The sequence below is a fragment of the Neodiprion pinetum genome, chromosome 3 (genome assembly GCF_021155775.2).
Source record: "Neodiprion pinetum isolate iyNeoPine1 chromosome 3, iyNeoPine1.2, whole genome shotgun sequence".
In the NCBI taxonomy this organism is placed as follows: domain Eukaryota; kingdom Metazoa; phylum Arthropoda; class Insecta; order Hymenoptera; family Diprionidae; genus Neodiprion; species Neodiprion pinetum.
This window is the reverse complement of record NC_060234.1, coordinates 38,718,327-38,737,551: the sequence shown is the minus strand read 5'-3', so window position 1 is coordinate 38,737,551 and position 19,225 is coordinate 38,718,327. Positions and strand designations below refer to the sequence as shown.

General features: G+C 36.5%; 1 protein-coding gene across 21 annotated transcripts in view; it reads right to left on the bottom strand.

Annotated features, from left to right (window-relative positions):
• Window positions 1–19,225, bottom strand: part of shot (dystonin-like protein short stop) — a 173,189-nt gene that overhangs the window by 111,175 nt on the left and 42,789 nt on the right. For 9 of the 21 annotated variants that reach the window (XM_069134150.1, XM_069134153.1, XM_069134148.1 and 6 more), the window contains exons 1-3: window positions 2,888–3,067; window positions 2,077–2,116; window positions 340–1,934 (exon numbers count right to left, since the gene is read on the bottom strand). The exons of 6 other annotated variants lie outside the window; for them this stretch is intronic. In XM_069134150.1, the coding sequence (XP_068990251.1) occupies window positions 340–460 (121 nt within the window). In that variant the 5' untranslated portion in view covers window positions 461–1,934; window positions 2,077–2,116; window positions 2,888–3,067. 6 more of the 21 variants (XM_046615881.2, XM_046615878.2, XM_069134149.1 and 3 more) reach the window with 4 other exon arrangements.

The window sequence follows — 19,225 nt, the reverse complement described above, 5'->3', positions numbered from 1 at the left end:
AACGAGACTTGAGATATACACATTTTATATCGGATCTACAACGTATGACTAGAATTAGAAGAATGAAAACAACAACAAAATTTGAGAAAAAAAAAGTTAAAAAATGAAAATTCTAACAAAGCAACGCACCAAAATCCACTCGTTTACACATATAGAGATCATGAGACAAGAAATCAGCGTGTGTATTTCTCTGCCAGCAACACCTACCGTGAGCCTCGATGAACATGGCCCAACAACCCCAGCAAGCCTGCGAGTTTGCCGCTGAGCTTTGTTGGTCCAGTTCTTCGTCTTTGGCGATAGTTTTTCCATATCCATTAGGAGAGGCTGCGCCGTTCTGACCTTTGAACTTTGACAAGGATTCCTCGTAGCCGTGCTGAGAGCGCTGCTCGCGATGATGCTCGGCTATCGTGTCCGCAGGATCAAAGCCGAGACGTTCCTTGTAGTAAGCCTGCGTCGACATGGCTTCACTTCTATTCGTATTACTTTCGTGTCAACTGGATAATTCACGATATCGACACGCTCGAATGAGAATTCTCGTTTGGAATGAACGGACGAACGATCATCGAAACATCGTTCGAACCTCGGGATTTATTCGCGCACACTTGCAGCAAGACTTCTTCTTTCTTATTCGTTACACACTTTTGATTGTGAATATTTTTACCGTATTCGTCGACGCGGAATACACTTTGATTATTTCGACTTTTAGTTTCGCTTGTTGGAAAAATTTTAATTCTTCTTCTTTTTTATTTTAATTTATTTTTTTTTCAAATTATTCCATCCGTTTTAAAATTCGTTGCGTTACAGGCGAAGGACAGTTTATTATACGCATATATTTTTATAACTTTTCTTTATATTATTATTGTTCTTGTTGTTATTATTATTATGATTAATAAGCGTTGCCAAGTATGTTGTAATTATGTGTAGATATATATATATATTAATTTCTTCTTTTTCCTTCTCTAGTTTTAATACTGCCTTAAACAATTGCAAATTATTCTCTGTTACACGATTGAAGATTTTATTTTTTTTTCTATATCAATTTAACAACTACGTATAATATAAGAAATTTTGTGGTAACTGAGGAGATGATGATTGAAAAAAATCCTTGACTCAAGTAGATTGTGCCTTTCCTTTTGTTTCACTCGATTCGTATTTCATCAATCGTAAATCACACTTCGGTTATTACAAGGTACTGCAAAATTTTCGGGGTAATTAAAAATTTATGCAATACTAGCAGAACGACGTGTGTTTAGTTTACAAGATTTCTTGATTCTTTCGATTTCTTCCTACTTCAGATTAGTCGTAGATTACGTCTGGCTTTTTTCCTACTATTATTATTTTTCTTCTTTTTCCTCGTATATCGTTTTCTCTTTGCTGGCAGTTAACAGAATTACATATAAAGATAAATATTACAAACTTTTCTTCACGGGGGTTTTTTGGCGAATAAAAGTTTGCACAGGTCGTCGCACGTTGTTCGTTGTTAATTGTTTAGGTGTGTATAGTTTCTGATTATTTTCTTTTTCTTTTTATATTTTGCGTTAATTCGTTAGTTACTATCGATCGTTTTCTTTCGCGTTACTGTTTCTCCTATCAATATGTACGTATATCATTAATATGTTCCTCTATTAATAATCCGTTGAATATTCCAACTTGACGATGTAATTATGGCACTTTTTTCTAACAATTCACGAGGATAACTGTATAATCTTTCTTGCTGTAACAACAGGGTATCCAATTCTTCGTATATACTTTTCCTACTCTCTCTCTCTCTCTCTTTCTCTTTCACTTTTGCCCAACTTGGAAAAACCTCCGGTAGAAATTATTACGTTATAATGTTTATATGTTATTCTTGTTGTTGTTATTATTGTTATTATAGTATTATTACGATACAAAGTCTTGGCGGCGATGCGGCAAACCGTTGCGTTTCAACGCCTCTGTAATATATGAGTGTGTATATATATATACATATATATATATATATATATTTCCCCAAATCTTTTTCACAACAATTTCCCGCGCGTTCTTCTCCCGTCGAATCTTATCTCGGATTGCGTGCACGTGTGCGATTTTTCTTACGATGATCAGCAGCTGTGACGCGACGACGTCTCACTTGACACTGTTCGAACGAAAAGGAGAAATATAAATAATAAGAGACACAGAGCGAAAGGATGAATGTACGAGTGGTTGGATGAGAACAGGGGGCGAAGTGGAATTGCTCATGATTCTCCTGGAGCGAATATGGAAAAAATTGGGGCGATTCGACAGTTCAACCAACGACATCGACGTTAAGTTCTCCCCGATTTCACGATTCAAATTCTTTATTGTCGTTTCAGAGGCTGCACAGCGCATATTTCGATTCTCCTCACGTCCGTCTAATGTGTAATCTGTAAAACCGTCGTTCCCGATACAGCGTTGATCTTAGTTTGAAGTTGTAATAAAACAAGATAACTCAACCGTGACGAAAACTAATTTCTAAATTGGAAACGAATCCGCGTTTAAAACCTTACTACACCTGTACTCGAGTATATTATGCGTACCCGCATACCTTTTACCTGGTGAAACAAATTTTTATTCAAGTATGCTGTGCAATGTTTAAACAACTGCAACGCGACACACATTTGAAACATGCAAATAGTGAAATTGACTAACGAGAAATTTGACATTACTGTAAATATGAAGAATCGAAACATTTGAAATGAGATATGAAATAACGGCAGTTTATGTGCAAAGGTGATCAATGAAAGTCGTTGAAAATTGTATCAAAATAGAAATAAAAACTTAAGGAAACAAAGAAACAAAGAAACAAACAAATAAACGTCGAGAACGGAATTTAAAAAGACGATGAAAAAAAGGGTGCGTCTCGATCGAACGAGAGGTGAAAACTGACCTGTCCCAACGTAAAATCCTTCGGTATCCAAAGGTAGAACAACACTCGATTTACACGTTATTATTAAATATCATCGTCGCACTAAAAATTCCTTCCAATGCTCCAATCGTATAAATTTAACCGGATAAAACGTCGACCGCTAATATGAATAAAATTTGATCAAAGAACCGAGGAAGCGATACTCGATGCAAAAAAAAAAAAAGTATGTGTATATATATATATATAAAATATAAGCGACCGAAAGGCAATGAATGAACGAATGAATGGGTGAAAAATTCGCGCGAGCGATTCGCCGCAGCTGACTGAAGAATTAGGCGTCGAGCGAAGTAACGTCGAGCGAGTGTGCCGAGTGAATAATGTCTCTAAGGCGATGCATGCGGATCTCGAGCGAGGCTCGCCGAGGACTCGCTGAGGACTGGCCGTAGGTCGCGTGGTCGGAACACCCAGAACCTCCTCTGAGGCACACGAGGAACAGGATCCCCCATATGGTAATGCCCGGACGAACGGTGTGTGGGTGTGGGTGAGCGAGTGTGAGAGGGAGGGAGGGAGGGAGGGAGGGAGGGAGAGAGAGAGAAGGGGGGCAGATATGGTTTTATCACGCGCACGCGGTTTTCTTCCAGCGTGCGTATTATGGGAAGATTTCTTTTCCGACAGGCGCGGTTTTAACTGTAATAAAATTTGCACTATATATTGGAATATATATATACATCGTATATTTTGTACATACATATATACACGATTGCGAAATCAGAGTTTTCCACGTTTTTCTCGTATCGCTGCGCTGCGGTTCGGACTGTAATACCGATAACGTTGTTTTATCGTAGTGTAAAATGTTTATGAATATTTGGATTCGATTCGAGAAACGGGTGACGATTGAAATGGAAAATTAAAAAAACACTGCAAGTCCCGCTTTCCGACTTCACGAGCAAAAAAATAATTACACAGCTAAGAAAAAACGGTTTTTCTTCTACTTTTTTAAATCATTATTGGTGCCAGGCGTGATTACAGCCTTTTGCGATTTTCCTCTTCAATTATACATAAAGAGGTGGATTCGTTATTTATCAAGAGAAACGATGACGTATCGAACATGCGGTGAACGATGCGAATAAATTCTGGGATGCGTTGCAGGTTTTGAGAAATTTGCTACACACGTAAGTATGCGGGTTTTACACCGAATCATTACACATCGGTGGATTAAAATAAATTTTATGGATTTTCTATCCACTGTGAAATGTGGATAATTTTGTTGCGACATTGAAAAACACGTTCAATAAATTTATGAATAATTAATTACAACGAATGTGCATTGATCAATATTTATTTTTAAACACAACATTTGTTTGCTTCATTTTGAAGAATTTCGGTTCAATAACTTCGTCGATAAATCCGATTGCAAAAATAAAAACAAATATTAAAACCTTGATAAAATTTGTACCGATTCTCGAAGCCTTTTCTTTACGGATTATTCGTTTCAAGCCTCAATTTAATCTCTCAAATATTATCCTGCAATTGTTCAATGTGAAAAATATTTATCGTTGTAACTAATTATTATCTATAGACAGCATATTACACATAATTGAAAAATTGAGCAATATTAGTGAGTACAATGAGATTTGAAATTCCTCGATTTTTCTATTCGATTTCATAGTTGACAGTCAATTTTTGTCCCCCCAGCTCTGTATGTTCAATGATTTATGAATGTAAAAATAAAATTGTCTTCTGGGATGATAAAAGAAAATGTATGATACGCAAAATTGGAATTCAGATTCGACGAATAACTAGGTAAAAGGACAGTCTTTCTTATCCATTTATTTGTTATCGTATCTCATTCGTAACATTTTTGAGATATAAAAAAAAATAATACCGATAATCGATAATTCGAGTTATTACGAACGGCATAGGTGAACCGGTATGCGGATAAATCGTAGCGTAATTACTATATTTCAGTGCGTAAGGTTTCCCTTCGCCTTTGAATTAGACCTAGCGGATACCAGTCGATAAAATAAACGGACTGTGTAATCAAGAAGTACGGGTTTCAGGAGTCTGCGACGTGTCTCACAGATTTCTAACGTGTATTCTGTACCAATACCGGCAACGTTTGACAGACTTACGTAGGTACAGAGCAAGCTACCTATGTATGCCTCGTTAAATACGAGTCTAAGCATAATCGTCTAAATACCGTGCCCGCAAGACTTCGAGAGTATAAATTATACGTGCATACAAGCGTAATGCAGTTTGTCGACAAGCGCGTTTCAAAATTTTCTCACAAGCCAGCCAGCTTCCTCTTAAAGAAACGGCAAACTTGGACCAGAGGTACGATATTTCGGAGAGCATCGTACATACATTACGCATACGCTGTAATATAACGGTTATGCGGAAGTTAAAAGGGCGGTGGGAGGGGAAATAAAGATGAAATAAATTTTTGATAAAAAAAAATTATTAGACAAATCGGAACTCGTTGACCTACAGCTCGTATTATATCTTCGGAATAATTTTCTTAACCAGTTTCTTACACGCGACGCTGATGAACTAAGCATGAGGAAATATGAGAAAAGAATCGAAACGGACTGGACTTTTATTCCTCTTTATTACCGCATTCTGCAATACATGTATAATATTGTATACCTATTACGGTAACTCATTTTTTACTTTTTCTTTTTTAAGGTGCTACTCGAAAAATATGTGAAAAATATTGAAAAAAATTTTGTCGTAAAACCAAGAGATGGTAGAAAAATATTTACAAGTCGCTACCGATTGTTGAAACATTTTTTATTTATTTTTTCTTGTTTTTGCTGTGCACACCTGACGGACTTATAATTATATATTAATTTATTTTTTTCGTATCGCGATCCAATCAACAATCAATCTTTCACCAATCAACATCAAACAGCGCCTAACAATTCCGCAGTTCGCTGTTCTCGCATTTTATCCGAAAGATTAATCATCTCGATGAAATTTGGATAATAGTTTCTGTTACCGAAAGAAATGATTTTTATAAACAATGATTAATTGGACCACGATAGGAGAATAATAAACTAACATATTATATATAATTCCGTAAGGTGTAGACATGAAAATAAATAAGCAATATATCAATAATTGTCAGCCACCTGTAAATATTTTCCTACCTTCTCCAAGATTTGCAACAAATTTCTTTTTCTCCAATATTTCTCATAAATTTTTCGAGTATCACCTTCAGAAAAAAAAGTTAAAAAATAAGTCACCCTAAGGCTAAATCACGCTGGAATAGAAGTTCATTCAAGACCTCGAGAACTACGACCGCGCGTTAAACGCAGTCCCAAGTTCGGTGTTGCGAATTGTACGACTTGGTTTTTTCCAGGAAGGATTTTGCCAACGTCAAAAAGGAGACTGACAATTAGCCGAAGGAGTAATACGACTGACAGAGTCGTTGGTCAACGGATATTTCTGCACGAGTGCTTACAGTAGCAGGTAGGAAATTTGCCGATTCGGTCATTCCCAAAATGCGAAATGGGCGTAGAGGACTTTGGATTGATTGTTATTACTAACTCGACATATAATTTTCGGTTGTCGGAAAATTTTGTCGCGGTACATAAATTGAGAGACTACCGATAAAAATACTTGCAGCAATTTTTAAATCACGGGAATAATTGTTCAACGAAAATTAATATTCTAATTTTCACCGTCGTTTTTATACATCAGAAAACAAGTACCGGTGTAACGATATGTATTTTTATGACTCGACTGGAGAAAATGTTGTTTTTATTTTTCTTTCTTTTAAACACGACTGCTGCAGGTAATATTTGAAATTCTGCAAGTTACCGATACGACATATGAAAGGCGTATAATTAAAGTGTTGTTTAAATATACGATGATATCGATGAAGTAAAGAGAATTCAGCAATTCAATATGAATAATAGATGGAGGCGAAAGTTCTCAAAATTCACCTTTTAACTATACTTATTTATAAAAATTCCTGAAACATTCAACAGATGGAATATTAATAATCTAACCAGTCAACAATATTACACATTAACATTATGCTTGTAATATGCAAACGGTATCTGTCTAATTGTATTTCTCGAAACTAAGTTCCCAGGTAAAAAGTTCATCAGGCAAGTGTAAACAGCTCTTCGTGTATTATCTTGAAAATTAAACGGCAAAGGTCCGCCCGTACTTGAAGATCATGTAATCGAAGTTGAACTCTGAGAATCTACTGCTCATTGTCAGGTAATTGAAAACCTCTGACTATTAATTAAAGTGCCGCTTTATTGAACGGAGTCGAAAACGAACGAAGTGTGGTGAAGTGGATTTTCGGATTCAAATTTCGTCCGAAAGGAAACTGCCAGTGTGCACGAAGAGGAAGATCGGATTACCAAAAACTTCAAACTCGGTAAATGATCGTACGATAAAGTACTAAAAAAAAAAAAATTAAAGCTAAAACTGAGGGTAGGTATAAATAAAAGAAACTCGATTACTGTTACAATCTTGACTGTAGCTTTTTATCCGACAAGTACGATCGATTTAACGTTGGAATATTTTCTAGTCACGGTAAAAGTTCGCGTGAAATATCGCGAGAAAGAGTGGAGATAAAAAGTACAGAAAGATCAAAAAATTGATAGACCAGAGTATCGAATTTTCAAAGCGAAAGCCGAATTTATAAAATTTAAAAATGTTGAAAGTAGAAGTATGAAAAAGTAAAAGAATAGAAAGGTCGGAGCAAAAAATGATGAACTTTAAAAAATTTTCCGAATACGATTTTTAGGTCTATAAAAATTCGATATTCCGATCATTCTGTCAATCGATAATTCCAGTTTTTTACCCCTACCCGTGAGAAAATTCAATCGTCATAAACAGCAATTGATCTCTCCTCACGTAATTCGGTGACTCAATCAAAATTCGTCTTCGTACAACGTTAGCTAATTCCTGTATTAAAAACAAACAGCATTGAATCGCTGTTCGCTCGAAGTCGATCTCGTTTGAAAATTTAAATATTAAACAGCAAATCGGCCGGTGATTAAATCTGTTGAAAATTATACAGGATCGATCCATAGCACGATTCGTGTACCAAAAGTGAACAGCAACTTCTGCCTCGCACTTCGAGCGTCGAACAGGCACTTTGAACACTCGTTCCCTGGGCACATTATAATCTGCACAATTCTATTTTCTATGCTGGTATACGTCTAGAAGTTTGTACAACGGCTAGGGATAGAGTCTTACTTCGCTGCGGATGTACGACGTCGAGGCTTGTTGCATATCTATAGATAGATCTCTCCCTCCCTCTCTCTCCCGATATATACATATGTAAAATGTATACAGGGTAGGTATCTACTTACATACATACATGTATATATGTATACCTTTTCCGGAGACTTTGCTAAGGAATTATAATGAAGGTGCGGTTGAAATTTGCGAAGATGTCTAATCGATTTTAACCGCGACGTCGTTCGTAAGAGACGAAGACGATTCCCGCTGTAAAAGTCGCGTAACTACGCACGTTGACTTGGCGGAAAATGGAGATTTGACACGTGCAGAAGTTACGGCAGAAAACGAGAATACGCTCATATTTTTATTTCCGTTGAGCGTAGGTTAAAGATAAACTTGCGTACCTACATCGTCATCTGGGAGAAAATTATTTGATAATTCTTGGCAGACGCGTAATAATCGTACTAAACGTGTCGCGGAATGTAAAGAAGCTGAAAATTCCATGCCAATTTTTTTTCATCTTTGTTTTTTTTTCCCTCAACTCTTGGTTTTTTTTTTTTTTTTTTTTTTTTTTTTTATCGAGTGGGAGATAACCTGAGCAGGTATTTTTGGAACGGTGCCACAAATTGACTTTAATACGTAGGATATACGATGACTGGTTTCAAAGGTTAACGAACCCAATTGTTTGGGAAAAAAGTGTCTCGAGCTAACGATACTTTTACCTCGATGGTGCCGATTGCAATAAAATTACATGCTTCTCGCAAATTTAGAAAGTTTTTCCTCTTTCGCGACATCGAACTAAGTATAGTCCACGATGATCGAACTCCCTCACGACGATAATGTAAATAGATATTCTAGCTTAATTTGAATTTTGTAAACGGGAGGGAAAAGAATAAATAAATAAAAATAGAATGGCGCAATTTCCCTATCATTCGCACATCGTTGACCAGTGGCCACGTGCTCGGAGAGGAAGGTGGATAAACGAGTATTCTACCTATAACCTACACAGGTGAATAAAAGCACGCGTGTCGAGCGTGTCGAGGCGTTATTCCTTCGCCACTTACCGGGTGGTCGACGATGCAAAGATGAAATATACAGAGATTCGCGTTGACTTCTCTCAAGTACCGTTGTTTCTTCTCGCTTGCAGTATACGCGTAATATAACACAGGTATGAAATACCGGCGAGACTTGAAACAGTCACGGTATTACCGCGATTTTTTGGCTCTCAAACACCGCTGCACCGTTTATCGTTGAATTTTGTAATGAAATTGAGAAAAAAAAAAAAAAAAGACTGATTACAGAGTTTCAAATTCGGTTAAAACTTTGACAAGAATTCAGAACCGTGATACCCAAATTTCATTTTCCGTAGAAGAAATAGATACCGAAGCACGCATCCGCGAGATGGATGATTTGAATTTAGGAGTTGGAAAATAAAAAAAGAAAAAGAAAACTATCGCTGAGATGAAATTCGAACACTAATCGGCAAAAACATTTTTTTTTTTACATATATAAAGATTCTAGAATATGAATCTTTTAGAACGTGGTAAAGAATTTCATTTCCCTAGTAAACAACGTGCCAAAGATAAACTGAGTGAAAAATTGCAAGTATGCTTTTGCGGAGAGAGAGAGAGAGAGAGGAAAAAAAAAATAAAAGAATAGAACCTGTCCAAGAATCTCGGCTTGCGGAGACGACGAGGTGTCGTTACTCTGAATATAACGAAACCGCGGTACAACATACGCACGGGTGGCATGAAAAGTGTGATGCGAAGTTGAATGCCTTGGCCTAGTTTATCCGGATTTCATTTCGCGTCACACCGCGAAGAGTCACAAAAGATCTGCCTTTACGCGGGGATGTTGAACGCAAATCTTTGTGCATATTATTGCGCGTTCTGAAAATAATAAATTGCAGAAGCGCGCGCGTTTTCGTCACCCGTTAAATTCGAAAAAGTACCGGCCGGCTTGCCGGTTTAATGAATGAATGAAAATTTTTCAATTACATTTCCCCTTCGTCTAAATATACACGTACATATATACGTGGTGTACCATAACTTATGTCGCTGGGAGCGTTTAAACGCGTATAAGGTGGTAGAGGGAGCGTAGCAATAATTGCTAGACGTGAACGAACGAACGAACGAACGAACGAAAGGGGAGAACGAAAATAAGGAGGCATATGAGCTTCGGCTTGTGCAGGAAGCTTGCGGGCGGCAGCAAAAATATACTTACGCATCTACAAGTTCGAGGCAAACGAAGAAGAAAAGAGACCGGAATAAAAGGGGGAAAAACGAAAAACAAAGAAGATGAGAGGAAAAAAAGGGGGGATGAAAAAGAAGAAGAAGAAAAAGGAAAGAAAGGAGAAAAAAAAAAAAAAACAACTTCAGACGAGAATTGAGCTCTCCGATTCAACGTAATTAACCAGAACTTCGTTAATGAATAGGCTGTCGCTAATTACCGGTCTTAAAACCGGAGCGGCGAAACAAGAGAAAAAGAAAAAAAAAAAAAAAAAACACCGACAACAATAACAATAATAATAATAACTACGGAGAGAAAGATCTAAGAGAAAAAGAAAAGAAACCCTTCGGCAAATATCGCCAACGTTTCACGCAATATCCGAGGCAAGCAAAAAAAAAAATCGTTAATTTTCTTCGTCGTCGTATAAATTGATATGTAAAATCACGACTCGCGACCAAAACAAATCGGTTATTGTCAACGTATTACGCGGCCAGTTTTATCGCGTACGTACAGGACGCAAGAAATTCCACTTTATTTTTAGCAAAGCGCTTGAATATGTAAAATTGACAAAAAGAAAGATGTAATTGGCGAGTGATTCCTCAAGTAAACTGGCAATATAAAAATGCATAAACAACAAGCGCGGCAAATATCACTTCGGGACAACGATGTGCTTGATGAATAAACATATATTATACGTATAATCGATTTAAGAATTTAGAGTATGTAATAATGTGAGCCCGACTAATTTTCGTCGATAACAATGGATAAAAGGTGCGTATAAAACGTGAGTAACAACGCCGCGTGCCAGAATTTATTCGCAACCAATGACAAGGAAGTCGTATCCAAGCTTCAACGATTTCGCACTTATGTTACAATATAACATGTTGACGAGTATAAAAGTGATACCGGACATTGATTGATAAAACGCGTGCAACGCGATTCGATTCTTTTACCTACGTTCCACGTGTACCTGTAAGAAGCTACCGATCTATGCGAATCACGCTATAAGCTGCTTACGGAGAGGATTCAGCGTAACGAATTATACATAAAGACATTTGGCAAGTTTACAAGTTTCGCGCGAAGGATCCTACTAATCGTAACAACAATCGTAATCATATATATATATATATATATATATATATATATGTATGTATACATTGCAACAGATACGGATACGTATCCGCGTATATCGTTTGACCAAATCGAATTCCTCTATGTGCAGCCATGGGACAGGGATAGGGTATCGCAATTCGATAACGTTGACTGGATCGCAACGACGAATAAGGTCCAAGATGGAAATCGTCGAGAAATCGAGGCATGCGGATTGTGCGAGATCGAGGATGAAATAGAATCCGCTGGACGAAGGCGATCCGAGCGCCTCGAAAGAGTCGGGTCCCTGTTACACTGATTCGTCGGGACGACGATGATGGGGGGGAGGAACCGGTCCTGATCCTCGTCGACGGGCACCTCCTAGACCCGGCATAACGCGCGCGTAAGACAAGCAACGGACCAGCGGCATTCTTGGGCTGCATAACGGGTCCGGACCCCGCCAATCTTGAATCATCAGACGTGCCGCAAGCCCGACTTTAAGCCGGTGTTAAGACCCCGCCCGATTTAAATAACGCGAGAAATAATCGAAGAGAATTTTTAATTCAACGAATTTTCCGTTCTCGCGCTGCAGGTTACAAGTTTAGAGAATAGAAAAAAAAAAGAGTATTATTCAATTCGAATTTCGAACTACGAGGTCAGGTTCGTGATTGACGATTTCAAAGCCCTCGCATAACATGTTACGTGAAAATCTTACAATTTTTTATTTCAATTTGAACCACTATTACGGATCAACCATCACAGATTTTAGAAGTCTGATATTGGATTCGTTGTCGATTATCCGAAACACCTCCGCTTACCAATTTTTAGCAAAGTTGAAATATTTTTAGAATTTTTCCCCCACTATTTTGGATTTTGCGATCTGACTTCAGATTCGCGAGAAACTGACCAAAAAACCGACGAATACTGTTTTTAGTTTTTCTTTATTTATTTTTTACAAATGTTTTCCTCGATAGTGAATAACTTATATGCACGCGTTACAACTGCGCTATAATATAAGATTTCTCAAATGAATTTAAAACAATTCACGGAGTATCCGATAAGCGCGTAAAACGAACGCAGAAACATTACAATCGGATTGAAAACAGCAACATTTCGTCATATAAAAAATTTTAATACAATAAAACCATTCTGTCAAATTTTCTAAGATTCATTTCTGTAATTACAGAATAAGAAAGTTGTTTTATTCGCGTTAACTTATATCATTAGCACAAGTAACGTCCCTCAAGATTTTTCAAATGTTTTCTTTCCCCCTCTTTTTCTAACTTTCGGTCCAGGCGATACCGTCCATACGTACTTAAACCAACTGGTAGATTTCAATTTGTAAAACCTGAATTTCGTTTCATTTACAACAAAATATTTATCCGGCAGTTGTAAACAAGATTTCTCAAGGGCGTTCAGCCCCTCGGGATGCAAATGACGACTGGCGCAAAGATACGAGTATAATAATCAATGTTGAGGTGTTCATTAATTATCGTTATTTCCGACTGTTGCAAATGCGGAATATTCGCTGCGCAATTTGCACGATACAAAATCAAAGAAAGATTTATTCGTCTGTTATTATTCTTCTTCTTCAATTAATCTCATCAAGTCCCAAATTTGTAATAAAAACTTATGACAATAAAGAAGATTATTAAGATTTATTATACATATATATAAATTATGCCTCAAAGATATTTTCACAAAGATCGTTATGATCAATCTCTGATGAGGCAGCTGTATGCTGTTGTTAGTTTCAGCAGATTCATCATTCCTTTGTTAAACAAATAAATATTTGATTACGTTACGTTATTTACCGGCAATCTGGTTTATACCTGTTATTCTGTTCTTTCTTTTTCTCTTTCTCTTTCTCTCACTCTCTCTCTCTCTCTCTCGTCATCTATCTTTTCTGGTTAAACATATAATAATAATAATAATAACAATAATAAAACGAAATTTATTTCAGTCTACGTACCAAACCTATACCTACACCTAAATTTGAAAGAATTTTGTCATTCTTATTTCAATTCCAACTCGAGAACACTTGAGCGTCGGAGAAACATTTCTTCGCTGCTTTTCGCGTACATTACATAGGTATAATTATTCAGACTTTAAAGAGACAGGTATATCGTATAAAGGTACGTAAATACACGGATCGTCTTCAAGATGAAAATTTCATCCGTTATCGAAGCAATGTTACGTAAATTATACGTTCAAACTATCCGAGCTATGTGTTCTCAGCGTGTATTATACATGTATCTAGTTATAAATACAGCTGCAAAAAATCAACCGCAACCGGAACTGATCAGCCGGACTCCGCCGAATGATTATTGCGCGAATTATATCTGTTTCGCACGATTTCGCGCAACGAAAATTGCCAAGTATATACTTATGTAACTTCAAAATTACCGATCCGAGAATATGAGAGTCAAACAACCGGACAGCAAAAAATTATCTCTGAAAGAAGAAGCGGAATTCAAAAAACGATACAGCGGCGTAAGTCGTTGAAAAATAAATCGGTTCCCGTCACTGATTACGCCGATCTTCAAGCCCCTTGCGCCTGAGATTTGTGTGCGTAATTATTGTAGGTTTCGTGATACTGAACAGAAGATAATTAATATTTGTCGAGAAAGTTTGCCTTTGCAGCCAGGAAAATGCTGTGTCAAAAATTAAGGAAATCTATGATTTTTATCAGCCGAAAATCAAAGTCATAGATTCGTCTACATTTTTTGAACATAACGTATATTTGCATAGTTGTAATTAAAGTTAACCAACAAAATACACAGGAATATTTGTGTCGGTTTTTTATCAGTCAAATAATTGAAATCATAGATTGTCTTCAATTTTTAATTATCATTCGCCTGACTGCAAAATCAAACTTTTTCGAAAAAATAGCAAACATTTTCACCTGTTTAATATCACTTAACATATGATAATCACGTACGCATGTTTCCTCTCAAGAATTCAAGAGCAAACTTTGAGGGGGGTTGTTTTTTTTTTACATTTTTTCGATGCATTAAAAAATAAGAAAATAATACTTCACTCAACCCAGACACAAAAATGATTTCTTTTTCTTCGTTTTTTTTTTTTTTTTTGCTAAGCGGCGTTATCCCCACAACAAAAATATATCCGTTTCGATGGTAAATTAAAGCGGTTTGGCGCGAAAGAAAACTGAACGGAAATTACCCAAAGAAACGCAGTTTCATCTCTTCGCTAAGCCTGACGTGAGGACTTGGAAAAGTGAAATTAAAAAAAATGAACTTTAACGAAGAAGGATTTAAATCGAATGAGAATCTCGCTACGTGTCAAGGACATTCCATGTACGTACATACACATATGTACATATGATACATAATCTAAGAATAGGTATCTCGGCGCGATTTCCGATCGTTTTTATTTGTTTAGCAGTAGAAATCGTCACGACGACGCGAGGATAGCGAGGTAGAAAGAAAGAAAAAAAAAAAAAAAAAAGTGTCGTGGGCAGGACAAAAATATCTATACGCAGAGCGGATCTTTTCAAGCGCCAGCATCCCGCGGACGCATCGTGTCTATCAAAGAATTGGGTTACTGCATTGAGACCGCATTTAGCGTGTCTAAATCTAGATATACCTTGTCTTAGGAATGGCATTGCTTGCCGCTGCAGTGTGCAAAGTAATCTAGGAGTAAGACAAATTGAAAAGAAAAAAGAATTGACTCCCTTGAAAATCAAACGCAATAAATTACAGAACTGCAGTTATTGTCTAATTTTTTTTTTTTTTTTTTTCTTTTAAATCTCATTCAAGTTTTCACGCGTCAATAAAATTAAGTAATTGCCAAACACGCGATCTCCTCGCGCCGATCGATCGTCGACACTTCCTTTAATGGCGACCGAACGAAATCACGTGTTTGATATGCCTGCATATAGTTTTTATATATATATATATATATGTATATACATGTGTATACCTACATATTTAAGCAGTGATTTTTACGTGGGTGAAATTCTACGTGTTTCGATGTAGAAAACTTCGGGCGACTCTTAATAAACCACGCTCACGCAATTAAATCCAGTTCCCCCACGTTATACGTAGCATATTTTATATATATAGATTACACATCAAATATCGAATTATGGTCTGCAATGAAAGCAGCGTCAGGTATTCGATTCGGTTTAACATCTATATTCATTTGTTTATACAATTTTTTTTCTTCTTCTTCTTCTATTCTACTCTATTCACTTTTCTGCAATTTGATCTGTATCTACACGTTCTAAACGCGTTTAACGATTAATTAGCAAAAGTGGAATACTTTTTATGCCAACAATTTAATTGATTCCACGAGGTTTAATATTTATTTATTCAGGGTGACCGAGAAAATTTTTTGGGAAAAATTATTCCACGTTTCCAGCATTTCCAGGACCCAAGATCCAGTTTTCCATGAAATTTTCCCAGTTCCAGTAAGCGACTGAAACTTAAATTGTTCGGCTTATTAACTCTACATTCGGTTCAAATTCAATCCTAATTGAAGAAAAATATAATATAAAAAATGTCAGTTTGAGTCAATTTGTCTTCTCGGCGAAAAAAGGAAATTTGTCACCTCAAAATATCGTTTCTAATTCCCATGATAGAATACTGATATTTTCAGTATTTTCCACGACCGAAATAAAAATCCCCTGACAATTCCAGGTTTTCAGATGTGTGACCAGCCTGTTATTCTATACAAAATCCATACTTAATCGCATACCATAAAAGTAAAAAATACATGTTGATTCAAAATTTACTACCACTTGCCATAATCCGATATCAGAATTTATTGGTTTACCGATTATCGTCAAGTTATAGGAAATAACGTGCAACCTGTGCGGTATTGAAAATTTTGCCACAATGTGAATTACATACATGTTCATCGTTCAGTTTTGAAATTTTTCCAATTCCACAAAATCAGAATCGATTACGAGGACCTTGAACTTGCAAAGATGAAATACCGACGACGAAGTAATCGGAGGGTCGTTGACTAGACACAAAAGTGACAGCCAAGTTTTCGCAATTTTACCGTCAACATTATCACGTAAGTTGCATCAAACGTTGGGATAAATTTAGATGACGTTCCAGGGACGAGCTTATTGTCAATATACAGACCTCGATTAGCAAAGTTTATGTAAACATGCCGTTATGCGGTTTTTGCGCTGACTATTCGATGCTTGCAACCGTCGTGTTTGTGGCTTACATGCAAACCGTATAACAATTCCATAATAGGCAAATAAATAAGTATTATTCAACAGTCATGTGCGAGTATATATAGGTATGCAACAATATAAATGTCGCGAGAGAAGATTTGTCACATAAATAAGAGTTAGATATCGTACATTTCACGGAATGATAATTAGCCTGTAAAGAAAGAAAAAATGTAGGGATTAAATTGATTTCAGAAAACTATAAAACAAGACAACTCTGACACGTCTAACAACAAGCGTTTTAAATCGGTTTCGATTTCGATTTGTCAATGTATAAATAAATACGTCACGTAGCTCTACGATCACGACAATTAATGTCCAAGTATGCGATAATCGTAGGTGATAAAAAGGTGCGTACACATCCTGACAGAAAAGATTACGCTAAAAAAATAATAATGATCTTTGGATCGATCGATACGTAATTTATCGGGTTGTGAAATTCGACGAAAAATAACGAGTATAAGGTCATTTAGCCGTTTTATACGTATATGCATATGTATGTATATAAAATATGAGATTACGTACGAAAGCAGAGAGAGAGAGAGAGAGAGAGAGAGAGATGCGGTTTCCTTGGACGCGTACAGCGCGACCAAGTTAGCCAAATAAGGATCGGACGAAGGCGAGAATGAACACTTTTCCAAATATCGTGAGCGGCAGCAGCATTCGCGTTGTTACGTCGTTTCGATGACGTGATCTTGATTAACGCCTTCGACGTATATGACCAATGCGAAATACGAATGTAATGTAATATTCATAAGCAAAGGAATGACAGAAAGAGAGAGAGAGAGAGAGAGAGAATAAAAAGATGAAAAAAGTATAAACGAATCGTATGACGTGTGAATGAATTCTTTCGCAATGAAATTGAATATCACCGCCCAACTCACGTCGATACAATTTCCTCGCATGATTTTACAAAAATTGTACAATTTTGAAAAAAGTGTTCCGATCAGGTCCGAGAGGATCTACTTTGTTTTTTATTTTTCTTTTTTTTATTTTACTCACTCATTTTTAAACGTTCATCGGCATGAACGATATTTCGATATTACATCGTTACTATTATCCGAAATGACTTGGATTCGATTGAAGGTGGACAAAAATACTACGATGTCGCCGATATACGGAATTGAACTAACGCCACCTTAATTGCCCAATTAAAACTAAGAATTGTATTAATCTCCAACAGATCTAATCGCGGATATAGTTGATTATATATATATATGTATATGTACCCAATTAATCGATTCGTGCGTACGTAATAAATTTTTCAAGTGCCCTCCGCCAGTGAGTCACTGCATAATTTCGGCCGTGATATCGAGTCAGAAACCGATACGACATGCGACGTAACGATCGAACACACAGAACCTTTACCGTTTTCTTTTTCCAATTTCCAAATCCTTACAAAAATATATGAACACCATTAATGAAAAGTAAATATTTTTTTCAAAACACTTAATTATCGTTTCTCAAAGCCATAACATTTACGAAAATCAGAAACGGGTAGAAAAACTAATCGAACTGACTGCAGAATGAACAATTAATTTACCGAAAGTAATGTAAGGATTGGTGGGCGTTTTGAAGAAAATCATGTGTTTGCCTATTTTGGTGACGTCTGCATGGATTAGAGAGCCAACTAGAGCGATGCATTGTTTTAATATCAACGTAGATGACAAAAGTGTGCAAGATGAGAGGTCTTATAGGCATACACTTATAACTCTTGAGACTTGTATAGAAGTTTTTTGCATGTCATACATGAGGTTGGCTGTTAGATAAACAATAACATGCTGTGGGTTTACGTATATGTCGTGAACACAAGCTTCCCGGAAGTACGATTATACAAGTTTATCATGAAATTGCAAATCAGCACAGACCAGGCGTATGTGCAACGCAATATAAAGTGCACAGCGATTAGAAAACGACAAACTAGTGACGAAATGTCTGAACATCGCGAGTTCCTTCTAATATTACAATTCAAGTCAAAGATACGGTGCCTTATGGTGGTACATGACGGTAGAAACGAAACGAGACGCTTGCAAGAGAAGGAAGAAAATTATTCTTAGGAAAGAAGATCATTCACCTTTAAATTTGATTTTAAAATATCCTGCGTATTTCGTGCGGTAAATTTATAACGATGATTTCATGTACACTGTACAGCAAATATTAACACGGCAGAATTCGTATTCGATTGAAGTTAGTAACGTTACTACAGCGATGCATTTTTTGGAAAAATCTTTACTTCGCACCGTTGGGATTGTCTGAAATTTAGTCGATTGTAATAAACTAAAAATACTCATATTTTGGAAATCTACAGTCCGAGAATGTCGTTCTAAAATTGTTTTTCTTCGCAATAAACGTTAACGACTTCATAGAAACTACCGTCAAGTCCATAAATACGTGTTATCGAAGAAACTTTCACATATTAACGTATCTGATATTGATTCAATAAACGATAAGTATAAAATCATGTATAGTTCATCGATAGTTGCTCGATAAAAAAAAATTTGACACCTGATTTGAGACATGATTAAGGTGCGTACAGAAAACGATCTATAGATCTATCACTCGATATGCGAGACGCGTTTACGTCACGTGGCTACGACGCGTATATTAAAAAGAGAAAAAAAAGCGTT